At 39.4% G+C, this 21215-nt stretch overlaps 1 protein-coding gene across 1 annotated transcript in view; it reads left to right on the top strand.

The window, feature by feature from the left end:
* Positions 1–1448: 1448 nt before the first annotated feature.
* Positions 1449–21215, top strand: part of LOC124155176 (pistil-specific extensin-like protein) — a 107381-nt gene continuing 87614 nt past the window's right edge. The window contains exon 1 of the mRNA XM_046528892.1: positions 1449–1591. Within this exon, the coding sequence (XP_046384848.1) occupies positions 1449–1591 (143 nt within the window). The remainder of the gene's footprint in view (positions 1592–21215) is intronic.

The raw sequence follows: 21215 nt of genomic DNA, 5'->3' as shown, positions 1-21215 counted from the left end.
GATAGTGAGCAAATGAGTGTTGGAAATAAAGAAATGAAACTTTGTAAGGTTCACTATTGCTTTAATATGGACAATTTAATAAGTACCCATATTAAAATAATAGTGAACCTTACAAAGTTTTATTTCTTTAATTCTAATATGGAGAGGTTTCACAAAAGTAAAGCCTGAAGTTATCTGTAAATGAGTGATTTAATTTGATATCAAATTCATAATGTTTTATTTTTAATTTTATTGAGAATTTAAATTTCCTCCCGAAGACGAAAAATACCTGCACCGTTGGCTAAATAAATAAAAAAGCTTTGTAAATTTCACACACTTTTTATTACCACACCGCGACCGATTCCAATGCCCGCTTGATATTCTCATGGGAAAGACTTTATCGCGTATTATATTTGCGCCACATTGACTATTTCCTTAATGATGACGTGGGAGTGTTACAACCCACCGGATTGTAAGAATCTGAAGACTGTGGAATTTACAAAGTTTATTCTATTCCTTTAACCGTGGACTCGATATCTCAAAAAGCAGATTCGAGAACCATTGAAGACTTAGTTTCACCCTTAAGCCGGTCTGCGGTGGGTGCCGTGGGTGTCTAAGCTCCCACACCACAATTCCGCCGCCTAAAATAGAAAAACCGGTGCACTTTTTCTCAAAATTTATTTTTTGCGCCAGTTTTTCGACTCTGATTACATTCTATGATATCGACCGCGAATCCGTTGATACTTATCATTCCAAATATTTAGAATGAAATGTAAGTCTCAGGTCTAAAATCAGGATGAGGCAAAAGCTGTAAAATGTAAATAGTTGATATTAAACTCTGACGCTCCATAATCAATAAATGTAAGGAGTGAATTTATCGTGGTGGTGATCATAAGCTAGCTCGGTTCTTGGAACCCACGCGAACATATCCTAAACGCTCGCCTATGCTACACCCTTACTAGAAATCAAGCTGAAACCAGTCGGTATGAACGAATCGCAATTGTGTGTTAGCTGTAAGTGCGAATCACAATGTTTACCCTGTTCATTTAACCGTGGATTTGTGCATCTCGAAAAGTAAACTCGTGAACCACTGAAGGGTTATTTTCAGCCTTATTTGTTACCAACACGAAAAAATCCTAAAAAAAACCTATGAGACACCCTTACTAGGAATGAACTAGTACCCTGGGCGGTAGGGGAGTGTGGTTACTATTAGGCTACACCGCTCGTTGTCTCTCTAACCAAGGGATGTTCTCGTTGTTGGGAGTACAGGAGGCCGGCCCTGTGCTCCACGCGAGAGCGAAAGGGGTGCGTCACAAAAGGGATTCGGTTAATCCGGGTTGGAGAGGAAGGGATCAAGGATATGGAGATTGGGAGAGAGAGCGGCAGGAGTCGTACGTTGTGTAGGCGGTGGATATTCGTGGGCCCGGGATGATCTCCCGGGGTTAAAAGAAGGAAGAGGATGGGTTCGCATGGGTGCTGTGTGTGTGTGTGATTGTGAGCGTGTGCATGTTGTTGATGACATGGACACCCACCCACTGAAGGGAAAGGGTGCCGATCTTCGAGTGGGCTGCTCGGTTTTAGCCTCTGCGGTGGCGGCGGCGGCGGTGAGAGGGTAGGGCATATAGAACGCCAAAGAGGTTGTTCCGCGGCTTTTGGATCGGATAGACAGGGTCTTTTTGGATCCTCTCTCTCCATATTCCACCCCGACCTCATGTCTCTCTGTATGCGTGTGTGTTCTTGTTTCCCGAACACGTGTGTCATTTGTTTTCACTTCTTCCCGAATTCTCATTTTTTCCTCCCTAGTATTTCCCCCCTTTTAACGTGCGGGTGTTTTTGAGTGGGAGCTGCTGGCTTAGTCTCCTCGCCGCCGCTTCCCTTTGTGGGATGCCAGTCGACCGCTCCCCAACCAAACCTATCGCATGAGACGACTCACTCACTTTCTCTGCAGTCGGAAAGAAAAGCATTGCGGCTACCCTTTTACCAACCTCCGCTCTCCTTCACACCCCTTTTGCCTCATCCCTCAGCCTCCTTTCACCCCCTTATATTTTTTCCTGGCGATGCATTTGAACTCTTGTGGTAACCGAAAATATTTTCGGTTACCACAACGTGCTTGATATGACGCAAGTGGGAGGTGTGAACGGTTTTGCTTCGGTTCGATAGTTTTTTTTGAAATCTCACACCGTCAGTAGAATCGTATAAAGTAGCAATAGGAGACCAATATGTCTGGTGTGCTAAGCAATCTCACTTTATATCTAACAGAAGAGAATTTAGTGGTAGATATGAAAGAGAAGAAATACGTCGCGTCGGCGTGAAAAGATTAGATGATAGGAGAACTGAGTGGAAAGCTGCGTCAAACCAGTATTAAGATCGTTGACCAGTGATGATGTTGACTACAATTTCCTTCCCCCCACATTTTTTCCTGGTGCTCCATTCGCGCCCTTTAAAATATTTCCGGATTTCGATCCCTACCTTAGATGAATTTCATTCATCCAGGGTAGGGATCCAGTCTTTACCTGCTCCACCTCGTGCGTCGAGGATTTCAGGAAATATTGTCGATATTTCCGGCCAAACAAACCTTTACCCTTTGCGGTCCATTTTTTTAAGTTCACGTAGTCTGGTCCAACTTAATTTTTAGGAAAAAGTTAATAATTGACAGTATTTATTGTTGACCATTTAATTTTCTTATTTAATTTTTAAAAGTGATAATGGTCAATTTTGGTTTTCAAATTATGCGCGTTAAATCGAAGAGTCTATTCTTCGAACTTTTTCCGTGTGTGATACCTCTTGAAAAATTTCCCTTTTATAATCGAAGTGCCTTTTCATGTCGAGCTTAACTTTTGCTGGACCTGACAGGAGGGCAGCTAGGAATTAAGGCTAGGGGGGGTTTTGTTTAATGTTTAAGACAAATGGTTCAAAATGGTTAGTTTTACGGCTTTCTGAGGGATATTTTATTAATTCTTACACTATACTATAAGAGATATTTATCCAAATAAGTAAAATGGATTAAATTTTAAAATTTCTCTGAGTTCTGTGGGGGTTTTATATCCCCAAAATTCCCACCCCCTTCGCTGCGCCACTGGGACCTGATACTATCACTAGGTCTGTCAATCCAGCCTCGACGTTGGACTATAATGGGTCAAGCGGTAGATTGCCTTAAGTCATAATGATTAGTTGTAAATAATTATATTTTAGCTCGATTACAAATGAAAATCCGTGTGACTATGTTATACAGTTAGACATCCGCTCATGATGTTAATGACATCGCGTCTAAATGGACGTTAATATACGTTTGGGTTGCATTGTTTTGACGGTGGTGCTGTGACTTTCCTCTGCTGGATGCTCCTCTCTTATTCTTTTCCCATCCGCCTTCTCTCCCTGTCACTCCTCTTTTTGGGCCTCTCTACCCTCACCGCTGCGCTGGTTCGCTTGCCTTCACAAGAGCCGCCTACAGTAGGTCGGAGTGTTATGTCTGCTCTGCCTACGCATGAGAGCTAGGGGTTGTGTCGTCACCATGGCCAGGGTTGAGAGGGGTGTGTCAATCAAGAAAGGAAAGCGGGTTTGGCCCAAAGATTCCTTTCTTGTGAAGAGTTAATTTTGCTTTTTTATTCCTGCAGTGCAAAACTTTTGGAGAAGTATTAAGAGCATTCATGATCAATAGTGTATCGGACACCATCTATTTAAATAGTGTCGTTGTGCAGATTTTCTTTTTATTTTAGCATAATTAATTAAATACAGGATGAAAGAGAGTGATTGGATAAAGGAAGTTCATGATGAGAGCAGAGACAGCCGATGTAATTTTCAAATGCTCCATGCAAACCTACATTCACCGATGAAATACTCAATTTAACAAATATTTAATGCTACTTGTCTAATGCATACGCAGTTTAGTTATGTAAATTGTGTAAAGTGTCGTTCCAGTTTGTCAAGGGATTTTTACCGCTGTTTTTTATTCCTATTTTTTGGGAAAGATGAATATTTGTGCTACAAACGACCGATTAACTTAATATACTTGCAGAAAGATACATTTAACACTTGAATAAATTTTAATCAGGGACTATGGCAAATTATTGATACGATCGATACGCATAAATTCGCTAAGTTTGTCGATTCTTGAAGTAAATTATAACTAATAAAGATTGGTAATGTATGAAATGAAAGTACTTTTAATCGCGGAGACGCCAGTTTTAGAGAATACTTAAAAAGTCGGGCTAAGCAAGGGAATTTTCATTTGCCTGGAAGTTTGTTATAGGTTTGGGAAAATAACAAAAAAATTGCTTTGTAAGTGCATGTTTTCCACGTTATTCTCAACCTCTTACACATATTTTAAAATCGCTTTCTCAATACGTCATGTCGTAAAATTTCCTCCCGAATTGATGAGGGAAAAAATAATCGGTGAAAAAGTGAATTTGACTTTTATAAAATGAATCACTTCCATTATCCACGTAATGAAACACAAAAATTACCCGGGAAACATGATGGAAGGAAAAATTGATGTAGAAGTCACCAGAGGTATACCAAGGGACAAGTATCAAGGACAGATGTAGAAGGATATGGAAAAGAAAAGACTCAAGGAGGTAAAGGGACTAGCTTGGGATTGGTATAAATGCAGGACTGCAGTTTACCAATCTTAGGATTGCAATTCTATTTATATTTGTAGCTTCCATCACACCTCGCCTGAATATGTCGAAAAATAGTTACCTCCACAGTTGGCAGCCGTGGTTCGAACTTGCACCTCTCTCCTAACTCACACATGCCCCGCGCACAGATCAAAGAGATGGCGCCACGCCTTCGCGTGTGACTGTGCTCAAGCTCTCATTCCTCGCTCGCCGCTGCTATTCTACACGCTCTCCCGTCTTTGCTTCCTCGTTTTCGTTTTATCTCAGCTTTCCTTAAACCCTTTTCCCCTTCTAAACACAAGGGACACCTCTTTGTTTCTTTACTTCTCGTCGCTCCTCCGGTACCTTTGCGCTTTACGCTTCTCAGTCCGTCGCTGAATAATGGGGACACACGCACGTCTCCTCCATGAAAGCGTGACACGCGCGTTGCTACGTCCACGGCCTCAATAGACTACACTTGTCCTCTGAAAGCAGAATTTCCCTTTGATCATTTGTGATATTTTGCGCGTATGGAAGGATTCTGTGTTGCCTTCGTAGCATTGCATTTACCAGGGTTTCCTATTGCCTTGCAGCGCATTTTAAGTCGAATAAGGTCTGACAATAATAATAATAATAGATCACGAACGAAAATAGGATCATTTTCCAATCATTTCGGTTATATTTTGCGATGGTGTTTGAGAAATAAAATGGCTAAAAATGTTTTCGTTTCTCGATCCTTGGTCTGCTTCTTGAGTTCTTTTCCGTGCAAAATCAACGGCCTTAAAACTTCCAAAGATAAGTTGACGATGCCACGCACTCGTGCTGAACGGGTCACTGCTTCATAGTGGATCCTAGCTCCTCACGTCTCACGTGTTTCATTGGGTGCTTCCCATTCATCGACACAGGTCGATACAAGTCGACTTGTGTCGCGGTTTTCGTGTTCCATTTTATGTGTGTCGTCGACTGTTGTGACACAAGTCAGCAAACGATTACGCGCAGGAATTTGAGAGTTATAACCAGTTTCCGATAGTCACCAGAGACAGAGACACTAGTCGACGCGTGAGTCGCATGAATGAAGCACCCATTGTTGTTTACACTCGTGTGAGGCATTCCTTCCATCGTTTCCTCGAGCCATACGTTCTTTCTAAACGAGTTAATGAACAGGAACTTGAATGACGTCAACAACTCATGAAAATTGGGCGACAACTTTCGAGTTTTTTTCTTTTTAAACTTATGAAATAATGACTGAATAAGGATGATCTTTTGAAGGTGAAGTGGACGAAGAGAAAGAATAAACGACGGAGTGCAATGCATGGTGGTTGAGGAGAGACAGCTTCTTGATGAGACAAGGGAAAAATAGAAGGTATGGACGGAGCGAGTTTGGATCGGGCAGGGAATGTTGAAAACAGTGTTACAAGGTAGAGAATAGGATATTTAGGTAGAATGGAAGAGGGTGGCCCAATTATGAATTTAAGAGGAAACTCCAGTTGGGAGAGGAGACGGGCCGGGATGTTCGGAAAAATCCTCCATATAAATATGCCTTGAAAAAAAAGCCAACACTTAGTGGTCGAAAATGGCAGAAAGTTGATAAAAATCGGAAATTTTCATTTAAATATATTGAAATTTTATCATTATGGTATGAAAGGGTAAAGATCTACAGGATTCCCGAAGTATGACCCTTGAACTAGTGTAGAATAGGGCGGATCGCAAAAATCGATTTTTTTTCAAATCCATCTGGCCCAATGAAAAAAAAGTTGTGGGACCGATCAAAAATAAGGCCTGAACATTTTGAGACCTCTACGTGAATCCCTGACCCTCGCTCAAATGCAATTTAGGGTGGGAGGGTGAAAATTCGAAAAATACAATATTTCATGGTCATTATAGATTTTGCCGAGTTACTGGCCTTATAGGGCAAAAATTTCGTGCATTTTGGCGTATCTACCACCATTTAGCCACAAAATGCCTAATTTGAGTCCGCGCCCGCGAAGAAAATATTCCAACGCCCACGCAGCGTCGCGGATACAAGAGCAGCAAGCCGATCCCGCCCCCTCCCCGCTCGCTTATCCCCCTCCCACGCCTCGAATGCAACAAAATTCATCCCGCGTGTGCTGCTAGGAGGGCGTTCATTTTTGATAATATAAATCGGAAGATGGTAGAAGGTAAAAAGGATGCGTAGTGAGACGACTTGTCCCTTATTTGGCGCCTCGTCGGCGTTAAAAAAATCGATGTTACCAACTTTTAGAGAAGTGATAAAATATTTTTAGATCCGCGAACGCAGGAAAGGAGCCTACGATCTATGAAGACGCCTCTCGAGTGGCTATGAAGGTGTGGGAACTTAGGATATGCAATACTAGTGATGTTTACTTGGTAATGCCTCATTTATGAAAATAATCTCTGAAAAACGTCGTTTCGCGACTATTTTAGAGTTTTTAACAGTGCCGCATTAAAAAGTCTTGCGAGATCATGTGTATCGGTTTGGTGCATCATATGATAGGTCAAGAGCTGGACTTCAACGTTGAAAGGAGTCCAGCTACCACCGCCAGCCAACCCGACCGCAGCGCGCCCGCAAAAATGGTCCAGAACGCTACGAACCAAATTGGGAAGTGAACCAACTCGTGACGTACGCATGGCAATTTGTTTGCCATGTGATGGCTGCAATGTACCCGGTGTTCTGCAGCCGAGCTTGTAGTTGCTGTCATCTTGAGTGCTATAAATTAACGAGATACATGCATTAAATGCGGGAAAAACCATATGCTTACCGGCAGTAATTTGAAAATATGCGTGTCAAAAACTGTAAATGCGTTCGCTAATGGTCTAATTTGAGTTATTAATAGAATTCAGGAACCCTTATAGCAGAGTTACCAATAAATTTGGCGTCCTTCATTTTCGATGATAATGGGACAAAATTGCTAAAAACACACGCCACTGGTGCATTCTGAGATCATAATCGAATTCAGCTAATGAATTCCAAATTCAAGGAAAGGACACGGTCTGTGCAGCTGTGTTCATTTGCGGTGTCGCTTACAAGAACACGTGAATTGTGAAAATTCCATCATGTCGGTCCATGTATTTAAGCCCGTTAGTCGGCCCGGTCCTTGGGAGTTTTTTTGTCTTGGCGAGTACTATTTCCCTCTTTTCTCCACTTTTACTATAAATTTTAAATTTGTCAAAAATCTAAAGTGCAAAGACAAGTTATTAGAAAGTATTTTATCCGATATTGTTGAAATAAAACTAACAGTCATAGTTTTGTATCCTTTATTGTGAACCTCTTCTCATTTTTCGTGACTATGGGATCCTTTCACACACTCGCCATATATTTAGGGTGTCTTAAACACAAAAGGTATGGGTAAACTTGTGCTAGACAAAGCAGAAGGTCCGAACTAATTTGTCTTTGGATTCTATTTGAGGCTAATTGCCTCCTGTGAATTTAACGATGCAGAATCACTAGCTGCACTTCTAAGGAGAGCCCTCATTGTTGGTCAACTGCCCCACCTAGCAAAACTAAACTATGCAATGTTTTATGGAAGTAGACTGTACACCTTTGAGAGAATTCATAAAAAACGCGCTATATACATCCTTTTGGTATTCCCAAAACGTAATAGTTGAATAATTAGTTAAGCATAATTCTGGGAAAGCCATGGACTCCGACCGTAAATCTACGTTCCTTTGCACCTGGGAAAAGTATCCATTTTCTCTTTCATTCTTTTAAAAATGAATGACAAAAGTAATTTTCGTTCTTCAACTAGGCTTAAAAATTAGATAAAATGATGCTTTATTATACATGTGTGAATAAAATAAATTATGATAGTATTGAATTGATTTTGTGCATGAATATAGATATTTCTCACTGATTAAGTGGATATTAGACATGCATAGATTCGCTCGGGGGATATAAGGTACTAAGTGACTGAGATTACATGCTACAACTACCCTGTATTATCTTATGATTGAGCACCTAATTAGAATTAATGAAATGTAATAATTGGGTTGAGCTGCTGATTGGTTGAAGAGAAGATAATCAACAGGGTGGAGAGTAGATGATTGACAACGAAAAAGGAAAAAAAACAAGAGCAAAAAAAAGTTTTTTGAAAATGCATAATTTATTTTTAACTGCAATCGGCATTTAGTATTTTTTGTCCTCGGAAATAATAATTAGATGCTGATTCCAATGTATGAATTAAACGGCGAAGAATTTCTTTCCGCACTTCCTAGGAATCGAGCTTTTATTGTTAATTTCTCCACCTAATTGAAGACAGTAACACAATAATTGTCAGAAGTTTCCTCGGCGACGCTTGGGAGAATTCAAGAATTGCGTTACTTCGCACACCCCTATGGAATCTTCATTTCCATCTCCGAGTGCACTCTACCGTTCGGCTGTGATAACTCTCCGCACGACTGATTATTCCTCTCCCACAGTCCAGCACAAATGCAAAGGGGACATACCTCGTTTGAGATCCTCATCCCAGTAGGTATGGTATGTATCTCGCTTCCTATTTCTTTTTTAAATTTTTAACTCGACACCCAGAATCCTTGTTTGTATCCTCCCTTACGAGACCTTCCCCCATCCTTCCCTTGTCTCCCTCTCTCTATTTGCTAAAATCCGTTTTCGTTCCATCCATTGTGTGTGAGGGCGTGTATGTGGGGAAGGGTGAAAAGAAGCAGCCCGTATGTATCCCAGTGTGAAGCGCCACAATGAAACGTTATTGTCGCTCGCGCTAAGTGATTGCGCGGAACCAGACAGGGAAACAGTTTAATTTCATGAGCTTTGTCTTCCTCCCCGCCTTCGGTCCGTTCCGGGGACCTTCCCCATAAACCATTGTTCTTGTGTGACCACGTGGTCACCGCAAATGGCCTCTCTCTCCACCGTTTCGTTCGCCCTCTTCCCCAATGGGAGAGACGAGCGGTTCCCTTCGCTTCCGTCGTTATATTTCACGCTCACCGACCTCCCACTGATGATCATCCACCCAACCAACTCAACCCTTCCATTCCTCTGCAGCTTCCCTGTGTCACTGATCCTCAGTAACGCTTCCTTTTCTCGTGTGCATTATTATAATAATCTCCGAAAAATTTGATCTTTTGTATCTGATACTTGAAAAGTTGCCAGTGGTGATGAAGGAGAACTATTTTCCGTTTAAACAGTTGGAAACGGTATTGAAAATCTGAAAATCGAGCCCTTTAAGTGTGTATTTTATCTTCACAAGGTTTAGAAAGGAAAGACCTTATTTTATGTAGGTGGACATTCACTTTTAAACGTGACATTATTTTTTAAAACTCTATCTATTGTTTTATTATAACCTCGAAATGGAAATATACCTACGCAAGTATCAGCGGAGAATGCTGCCATTAGTTGATACCTTTTTTATACTGTCATACGCAAAATAGATACGGTTTCACGTGTTAAATCATTTACGTTTCCAAGAAAACATTTAAACTCACGCATGAAGAACTTCCTGGTTTAACGCAAGGATGAAAACTCATGTACAATTCCGTGTATGCGTCTAAACAAATAGTAGTTTTTTTAATCGATGCGTTTGTGATTTTTTAATTTAAACACGTGCGCACACTTAGCTGCTCTGTTTACCGGTTATGTTGAAAATAAACTCGTAAAATCGCAGTCTCCGTCTGATGCTTTTGAGGCCTTGTGCTCCCACCTTATCCGTTCCATATCCCCAGCCTCCAGAGAAAGCTCCCCTCCCCTTCTTTCCCTGTCTCCCTCGGCAGCCTTTCCTGCGCCTTGTCAAAACAAAGAGTGGGCGGCGCTGCACCCATCGCACACGCGGCCGGGGACTACCCACCCGAAGGCAATGGATGACACAATGCCTTCTTCCCACCTCAGTGACTCGCTTCCACCTTCCAGTCTACCTGCATTAGAGCCATCTTACTCCCATCCACCCTACGTCATGTCTTAAAAATCCTTCCCCAGAGTCTCCTCAACGGCTCCTCAATCATTCCCGAAGCTCCTCGGTCCAGCGCTGTAATGCGGCAAATAACTCGTGCCCTACGGTTACCGCCCTTCGACTCCGAATATTTCCGTGCCTCCTCCGTGGTGGTGCTTTGTCGGGGATTCTCCGCATGTCGTTTTGCTTATCGCCCGTTGAATTGCGTCAATATTTTAGGCTGCCATCCTTCATGTCCTTGGTTTTTTTTGCCTTAAGAGCTGTCTCGAATCATATGCGCGTCACGCAACGTCACGTTCCAAAGGAGCGCGTTATTTGATACATTCATCTCCTGCTTGTTTGGAGTAACACAAGGACCTCAAAATAATGATGAGAATTATTTCTTCGAAAAAATCATCCTTTGCGTATTAAATCAGAATTAGTGGCGTCATTTTCCGCTACGTGAAGAGTATTTATGGCAAAAGGAGTTAACTCCATAGTAAGTCAAATATAGCAATAAATATTGATTTTCAATTACAATTGTTACCGTTTTTTCCATCATTTCATCCATATTATTCGTTTTCAAAACTATTGCTGTCAAAAGTTATCTTCATCTTTTACACATTTTTATTTGAAATGATATAACAAAGGGTTCTCTTAAACCATTTCATCATATGCTGGTACATGTTTCACGCTACATAGTGTGCAATTAGTTTACTCGTTTTACGGAAATCTAACTCAGTGCACGCTACTCTGCTTTGCATCACATAATTAAATGTGTACTTTCCATTAATAGTAGGTATTTTCTTGGCATAGTAATAGTAGGTGATTTCTCTTATTCTGATTAAAGGAAATTTTGTCTTTAAAAATTAATTCATTCTTAATTTATGTCAATTTATCGAATATAAGCAATTCATGCGAATACCTGCCTCATTGTCTAATTTGTTAAAAAATAATTCGTGATATAAATAATTGAAACTGACAATTTGCCGATAAAGATGGCTTTGTTGTCGGTAATTTTAATCCCGACACGCACAGTATTGTGTCTTTGAAGTTAAACTCTTGCGTCCTTTAAATGATTCTAACACCAATGACTGCATATTGGTCCTTGAGGCCTGCTATTTTAAACTAAATAAAACAATGGAGATTTTCGTTGATGCTTTTAATCCGCTGAAAACTCTTTATGGCCGGTTGAAATAACGATACCCTTTTCGCTTTGGGATGAGCATTAAAAATGTTGCTTAATGCTCTATGTTGCTCTATGTGAATCCGTTCGTTAGAGTCCTTATTGACCCTTCAATCGGCTAACTTCAAAGGCACAATATTTTTGGACAATTTATTTCCATCGCACCCCACTAAATCACGTCCCGTCCAGTATATCACGACCGCATAAAAAAAGCACAAAACGATAAACAATAGCTACCCTCCCTCTCTATTGGTTCATATATATTATTCCTCGCCCGGTGCTGGACGAATAAAAAAAAACAGTGTCCAAGTAACGTCCCGGGTTGGAGCGAACACATCGCGCAATTATCCTTCGATCTGGTTGAAATATGACCGAAGATAATCGAAAAAAAGCGTCCGTAGAAAGAATGGGCGACTGTTTTGGGTGGAGGAGGGGTTGGGTATGGGATGGGTTGAATGAGGAGAGGGGAGATGGGGAAGGAGACCGCTACAATCTTGACCTCGGTCGTCCCAAGGACTCCCTCACATCTTTCGTCATTAAACCATTCATTATTCCAACGACCTTTTGCCGATCCTTCTTCGATCAACCACGGCCGACAGTCATTGGTGGTTTTGTGCGTGGAGATGAGGATAGGTCCCTCTTGGTAAGAACCCCTTGATAAGATTAATTTCCCCTTCTTCCGAATCACCAGAGCCACAAAGAAGTATTTGGATATGATCTCGTTCGTTAGATGGTATGGTATTTGGAGGAGGCGACCGACAGCTGAGGTCATTTGCGCCACGAGGTAAGGGTAGGTGAGGAAGGGTGGAGAGAAATTCGGCGTCGGCACTAGCCTGCTTTTACCGAAAGGCGGCAAGGGGATCACGGCTTAACGTCCTATACGACGGACGGAGTGTTGCACTTGAAATATCTTCCACACAACATTCAAGCAGGGATCGGGCAGTCTCTGAAAATTCTCTGCCGCTGCCGGGATTTGAACCCGGGCCCACAGGGTGGGAAGTTAACACTCTAGCCACCACACCAACCCGATCCCCTCGTTCCTTAGATCGCTGAATCTAATCTCATCAAAGATGTGTTTGATGACCTACAATGCGGCGGTTATTCGAATACAATGTCTATGTATCCGGTGACTTATTATTTTGTCACAAGACTATTTTGTTCAATCATTTATTAGCGATTAAGGGTATGCCATGATATTTTATATGGATTTCCGATAGTAATTGTTCATCGGAAATCTAAAGCTGTCGGAATCTAAAGAAATTGGTATACTATGACTACTATAGATACATTATGTACCAAAATTTACCCCGAATTTGTAATTCACCTCCAAAATTACTATCTACGATCATAGAAAGACATACAAATTCCTCCTTTTGTGACGAACGAAATCACGTCGGTAAATATCAACAGCAACAGGTTCACTATTCCATTTACAATTTGAGTTTTTATTATCATTGTAGTTGGAGTAATTCAGCAATATCGTCGAACTTGGACCGAGATTGATAGGCTTAATACAAGACAACTTAATCCCTAATTCTTACGATTATTATGATAATTATTATGATATTATGAGAATTAGCCAATAAGACTTATTACGATGCGCCTTATTGGCTGATTCCGATGATTTCATTTGTTTGCATATCGTTTCATTCTATTAAAAATTCTTTGACCGCTAAATTTTGCACGCGCAAAGAAGGAGAAGTATCACTGGAAATGGTATCTGGAATATGTATCAGTACTGCACTCGGCAGCCTTTTACAACAACTCTCACTATTCACAGCCACTCTTTAAAGCCACACATATACTTTGGAGAGGTCTACCCGATAAATCTTCCGCGACCATCTTTCCACCTTTCTCCGCCTCTTTTCCCTCGATATAGGCGAAAGCTGTTGGTCGGCAACCTTATAGGAACCCGGTTGAAATGTCCCTCCATTAGCACGGCGACTTTTGATGCCTCCATCAATATTGCGATTAAATTTTTTCTCTTTTTATATCTCCTGTAACACCCTTCATTGCTCGAAACGCCGAGAGTGCGCCTGTATTTTCGTTTTTCGAATGCTTTTGCCTTGTAAACAGTAGATGCATTGCTCGGGAAAAATATTGGTCCCAACCTCAGATGAAATATTATCAAGAGCATAATGTCTGCGCATTAAAACGAAAGCCAAGGCAACCCCAAACCTATGACCCCAAAAAAGAGCTTTTTGGTCCTTAAAAATAATATTATCTAATAGTTCTTGATCATCTCCTAAATAATTATGTCATACTTTCTTCGCGGAAAATACTTATAAGCCTAGTAAAATGAAATTTTTTCCAACTGGAACCCTACATAAAATACGCTTACCCGCATCAATTGTTGAATAATGTATCAACCATTATACTTAATTCATTTACGTGTACGTGATGATATAGCGGCTCTCGCGCGGGGCTTTTATAAACATTCCTCACGCTTCTTGATATTTTTGCGTTTGTCTCTGAGAACACTCTAATTGTCCTAATAACGCTTCCCTACTTCTCTTCCTTTATGTTTCCTTCTTTTGCTACCCCTTGCTGATTGGAAGGTTAAGAATGTGTATTTTTATTCGGAAAATATCCTTAAATTTTAATCACTTGAGGCACTCAATTAAATGTTTATTGTGTACTTGCACACATTTTATCCTCTTCTGTCATTCCTAAATTTTCATGTAAGGGAGTTTCATCCTTATTTTTATTTTCTTGGAAACATAATCGGTATTACTGAGACTAATTTAAGTAAATGAAGCCCAGTTACATATTTTTCTCGCCCATTTGCTCACAACTCGTGATGAACCATACTGGAAACTCTGACGCAACGGAATGCATTCGTTAGAAAAACATCCCTGAATAAAAATAAACGCTTACCTACGTGAGTGTAAACATATCTTTTGTTGAGTCGCGTATCAACCATCGCTACTTTATTTTTTCTTTATGAATACGCGATGACATTACGGATCTTGCCCGTCTCCACTCTCGCCCGTGAGTATTTTTCGCACCCCTTGATATCTCTACGTTTGTCCCTGGGAACACAAACCGAGTGTCCTCACAACGCTATACTTCCCCCACCATCTCTCCCTCCCTTTATAGTATCTTCCCTTCTCCTTCTTGCAGAGAGAGAGAGAGAGAGAGATATTGAGTGAGAGAGGTGTGCGGAATACATGAGAGGGAAGTAGAGAGATGATGTGAAACAATGGAATTTCCCCTCGACGAGTCCAAACAATAAGATTCGCTCTTCGCTTAAAAGTCTACCCCTCCCGCTCTCTCATCCGAGTTGCCTCTCTTCCTGACACTCGTCGCGCATGCATTTTGCAAAGTCCAGCTCATTACCATTCCTCGTCGCCCAAACACTTCAAATTCAGGTCAACGTGAGTGTTCACATACACCTGCGAGGCGACGCATGCTCTGCCCCATTCCTCCGGAGAGCAAAAGGTCTTCACTCACTCTGCTCGCTTCCTGAGCGCCGTCGTCTTGGAAGCATTTTAAAATTCACGAGGTGGATGCAGGTAGCTGGGACTATCTCCGACGAGGAAATGGCACCTTTGCTCAGTAATGTCACAAACCCGGGAATTAAAAGTCTTCTTTCCGTCGCATCGGACGTTATTTGGTTTAACATCATGTTTTAATAAGATTCAATTATCCACAAAGAGTAGCGCCTTACAGTTTTCAATTAATAAACTATTAGGTACCTGAATGCATACCCACACATTTAATACACACATGATTTTAAAACATAATTCCCCCCTAAAATTTTTAATTGAATAATTTGTGCAAAACTTGTAATTAAATTTACAATGGGGAATCATGTTTAACCAAATATAAAATACTATGAAATTTTTTCAAATTTTTATGCACGTTAATATGTATACGGTATTCAAAAATGATCACTGCCATTAGAACCCAATTTTATCTGACTTTGTGAGGTGCTGGAACGCCGTTCCGGTCGAAGCTGAGCACTGGTACCTTATTATATATTACTATTGACTGTAAGCTGGCGTATCGTTTCTTCAGTGTTATTAAATTTCCACGATATGGTGGTTGATTCAGCCGCATTAGTCGTTGAACGGTCTAACGCTAAATTCAAATAAAATTGAATGATGTAAAAATATGGTTCTTTGGAAACTTTGGTTGCTAGAAACCGTTTTGTCTCTCATAGTTTATTAAATTTGCAAGAAATGAATTGACAATTGAATGAAATTGACAATGAATGATTCTCATGAAATAGTAACTATTTTAAATTATCTATTAAGTGCTTGCGTTTCATCTAAAAAAAAAAGTTATCGAAGAAAATTGTATTGTATAAAATAATTACATTAAATCTTAACTTTATATTATTAACTGTATCTATATCAGGAATTTTATTCTTCATTAATTATTTTGTTTTAATAAAATCATTTATAAATAAAACTTACTCGGGGATGGGCTGCTTAGTCTCTGCTATCATTCGAATGTAGAAATATTGGCAATTTTAACCCTTATAAGAAAAAATGTGCCATAATGTAAAGCCATTTTAGTTATTTATAGTCGACAGTAAAGCTATTTAATGCTCTTGAACCAAAATTCTGAGGATAAATGCTCATTATCTCCATATTTTGGAATTAATAAAAGCTGATATAGTATAGAACTCTCTCTATGATTTTGATCTGTCTTTGTCACATTATCGTGATTTTAAATGGAATACGTTAAAAGCATGGATATATTTTCCAGCGTTATTCGGATGGAAAAAATGATATGGTATTAAATGATCCTTCAACAACGGACACATCATAACTAATGAGGCGAATCAGTAATTAAATTGTAATTATGCATAAAAAGCGCATTACGTCACATGTTAGCTCATAATGTGTGTGAAGTTTGTCTCACTAAAATGGGATATGTGTGAAGTTTTCTAATTTTTAAGTGCAGATACTCGGAAATTTGATGCCCTTTTTCTACAAATAACGCCTTGTACAGCTGTCATCACATATCTACGACGGATAAAAAGTTTTTTTTTTACGATGAACAATGCTCACAAATTTCTTCACTCTGTTTTCGGTCGCATATGCCCCTAGGAAATGATTTCTCTGTGCGACCAAATTGACTGAGGCGAGGTATCACACCAAAGTGCAATTATGCATAAAAAGTGCCTTATGTCACATGTTATCCCATTGTGTATGCCGAATAAATGGGATATGTGTGAATTTTTCCAATTTTTATGCGTAGATACTCGAAAATCATACTTTTTTTCTACAAAAACATCTTGCAAAACTGTCGTCACAGCGCAAAAACTGATAAAAATTACTTTTTGTACGATGAACAAAGTTTCAAAATTTCATTGCTCTATTTGCAATGGGTTATAGTTCTGTGAAATGCATTCTGTGCGCAGCCCGTTTGACTAGGTGTCACATCAATAATCGGGCGTGAAAAAGCTATTTTTTTCCTGGATAGATATTACGCATGGCTAATTAATTCTGAATGAATGATTTTATGAGTGATCCATGGGGTTACTTTTGTCGGCTCTCGCATGCATCGGAGAGGGTAAAATTGATAGACGAATCTTTTTTCATTCCCTTCGTAACCCATGGTCTCCGACTACGTTTGACCCCGCCCCCTGCACCTCTCCCATCCTGTCCGTCCCCTCCTCCAAAACCCCTTCCTTTTCCTTCCGACCTATCGCGAGGAGGAGGATGATAACGTCACAAGAGGTCTCTTGGAGTGCCATCGCACACATTGTCAAAGGAAGACACGATTTACTGTGAACAAAAGGTCGAGCACTTCCTCCTCCAACCACCCTTCCTCCTCTTCCTCCCCTCCACTCTTCTCCACGCTTCATTTGTTTTTTTCTCTTCATCCTTTCCCCTCCCCTACGTTTTTTCCTTCGCTTTTTTTCCATCACTCGCTCCTCCCCAAACAGGGAATTGTCCCGAGCTGCACCTCGTTCTCCCTTCCGTCCCTCTTCTCTGGAGCAGAGGAGGAGCTCAAAAGGACGGTAAGAAGGCGACACTGGAATGGCTGTTTTTTTTTCTCTGTGTTATTTGCTCTCAGCTTTTTGCGCACTCGAACGAGAAAGAGAGAGGGAAAGGAAAGGTAGAGAGAGCGAAGAGAAGGGAATAGGGGGGGGGATGGGCTATAGGGACCCTAGGATGGACTTGAACTAAGTTTGCTCCTCCATAAGTACTCGATTTATTTTTTTTAAATGATGCTACCACTTAGATACTAATTATTTAATGGTGTACGTAATTTTATTTTTTCCATATTTTAATTTAACGTTCGCTAAATTCGATTATCATTAGTCACACTCGTATCTTATTGTATCGAAAGAGAAGATTCATTTTATTTATTCGTAATTAAATTTAAGCTAGGTATGTTTATCGTAAGTCAGATTCATAGCCAATACAATCGGAAGAAAAAGGTTCAGGGATTTACTTAAAATTACCCACAAAACGATTGCTCAATTTAATAAAAAACTAATGAAATCTTGACCGATTATTATGTTATATAAAAAAATCATGCATCCTCAATTCAATTAAGTTGGGTCGTTCATGAGTACTCAATTTATTAAAAATAAGTGATGTTACAGCGGAAGTACTAGTTAATTGCATATTTTCATTTTATATATCCATAATTGAATTATACGTTAGATAAGTACGTTTATCGTAAGCCATACTCATAGCTGAAAGAATTGGAAGGGAAATGGTATCAGGATCAGGATTGAATTGAATAGCCTACGCCATTAGTACTTAGTTTAATAAAAATAATAATAACCACTATACAATTTGTTGCTTAATGGCAATAACGTTTATGCATCCATAATTCAACTAAACGAGTATTTAGTATGCAGATCGCGAGTTTTACTTAATGCCTTGCTTGTTTAGGAGAGCTTGTATAAAAGCAGGAAATTTGGATTTAGATTTCTATATTATCATCTCGAAATAAACGTTATTGCTGACATTGGTAATAACATGCATATTACTTGGTATAGGAATATTATTTCTCTTATACATTTTATGCTTAAACGGGAACATATTTTTCATGGAATATCATCGCTTACTTAAATATTGTGGTGATTTGAGATGACCATGTATGTTCGAATATTAATTTGAAGCTTATTTAAATTATTAGCATTTCTATTAGCAATTATTAGCAAGTTCAGAGATGAAATTAATTTTTTGCGTACTAAATGTTTTGATATATTTTATGCTTTCCATCGTAAAATAAAACAGATTAATGAAACTTAACACAATGCGATTGATATTATGGCCTTTTTAGAATTATGTTACCAATCATTTAATAGAAATTGTTTCAACTTGACGCTACTGCATTCATAAGGTAACGGCCGTAATTTATTACGTATTGCGGCAGTTCTCCGAGTGAATGGAAGTGTAGTTGTTAATTAAATGTGCTAAATTTTAATTCCCTATGGTTAAATAGCTCGTTGTATATCAGCTGTTGCGTAAAGCGACAAAATTTTTAATAAATATTAAATTATATTCTGATCTCAGGGAAGTCTGGTACGAGCTCATACTGATTTGTTTTCAAAATAAAAAAATTCTCGAGAAAATAATCGATGAGAAGTATAATTGTTCAACCAAATGTTGTTAAAGCTCCAATAAAGGATCAAAGTATTGTCAAATTTCCTCAAAATTGAGATTTGATTCATTTTTCAATATTTCTCTTAGTACAAATGTTGTTGGCTGGCAGGTTTATTGGTGTTAATTACATCTGTTTTACGAAACATATCAACGAAAATTATTAAATAATAAGATATTGATAATTTACATTCTCCATCTGCATTATTTTCTTGGTTTTTGTTCGTTTATTTGGCTTTCCGAAATTGTTGAGGGTAACTATTCTTGAAAGTCGGAGGATGGATCAGAACGTTGTTTATTATAAAATTAAGGGATGAAATTAGAAGAATGTAAAACTTTTTTACTTTAAAGTGACTTGATTTTGACGTTGGCTGTTAATTTCCTTTATTACAAATAACCATTTTCTTTTTGAACAATTCCATTCAAGGCGTAGATCTGACCTGTTTGTTCGAGAAGTAAGTTAGTAATTCCCACGTCTCGCAACACTTTCGTGATAAACGTGCAATATCGACAAAAATTTCAAAGAATTAGGTTTAAAATTTAATATTCAATGCCTATAATCTGCTTTAATGTCACCTACTAGGTTGCCCATCTTCTTTTTAGGTGTTTCAGAAGATTTTTCTATCCTTTTATCTTCATTTGGACTTAATCATAGGTAGCCTAGTAACTTTGTCGTTACAATTGATCTTCATCATTCTCCGGAAGCTCTGATTTTCAAACGATTTAATATTTGACTACAATTGTCTATCTCTCAAAAAGGCGGAATCTAACAGCGCACTTGTTATAGGCCGTAAAGAGTGGAGTGATGGAGTGTTTGGCGTATAATGATGAGTACCATGGAAATTCGTATAATAATTCAATGATAATTAATGCATGTATAACTGAGTAATCAACAATATGAGGCAGATAATTTTACTTCAGGAATAAGTTTGAGTCCAAACGGGGTTTAAAAATTATCAGTTACATTACGATTGGTGGGATGGTCTTACGATGTACTAAAAAGAGATCAGGGAATGGAAACAAGGGATAGAAATGATTTATGTGCATTTTAATGGATTTTCTTCCCTATTTAGAGCAATAGAAAATCCTTCACTAAGGGTGGGGGTGATAATTAACCTTGTATCTATATCTTTATATTTTTATCGTTGTGGAGAGCATTTTAAAGATCTAAAACATATAATTAGGACTTGCACCACGGCTTAAAGGCCTCACTGACAGTTTAAAAGTAGTTGGGAAAGCAATGGAGATAACTAAATAGTATCATAATGATTGTGATGGAAATTGATGTGATCATTTCATAACCAATGATTAGATAATTCAAAGTATACACATAGGATGTAAGCAATTACTCGTTCGAGGGTGGATTTCAAACCTTAATGAATGCATAACATATCTGTTTCATTGATGGAAAGAAGGGCAAGGGACGGCCCCGAGTTAGTTATAAAAGACATTATAAAAGATGTAAAAGAGAAAAAATGCGTTGCAATGAAATGGAAAGCTGTGTCAAACCAATCATGGTATCCTTGACTAATGATGATGATGATGATGAACTATTCCATTTAGGTTGGAACCTTATATTAAAATCTGAATCTAATTAGCTTAAGTTGCAATAAATACTGACTTATTTATGGGATCATCCGGGATAAATGTTATATAAAAGTGCAGGAAAATATCGCAGGAACTCGTGCCGTGGCTCATGACCCGAAGTGAGAAAGCGAGGGATGAAGGAAGAGGAGGGAGAGCTGGAGAGCGTAATGGTGGAAGGAGAAGAGATAGTGAGTGAGAGAGAGAGAGAAGAGGCGCAAAGGGAGGAGAAGAGGAAGAGAGGAGGTTATCATACAAAATTCACGTGCCACCCTTTTGTCCTCATCGCGGGACGGGACTCGTGAAAAAACAGGGCGAGAGGTTTTGAAGTGCGCGTTGTGACGCCGACAACGAACGGGGAGTGTATGAACACAAGGCGGGTAGGGGGGGATACAGTTGGGTTGGGAGGACGGGCAAC

Source organism: Ischnura elegans, chromosome 3 (genome assembly GCF_921293095.1).
Source record: "Ischnura elegans chromosome 3, ioIscEleg1.1, whole genome shotgun sequence".
Classification (NCBI taxonomy): Eukaryota; Metazoa; Arthropoda; class Insecta; order Odonata; family Coenagrionidae; genus Ischnura; species Ischnura elegans.
The sequence above is the reverse complement of the archived record's forward strand: the minus strand, read 5'-3'. Positions and strand labels throughout refer to the sequence as shown.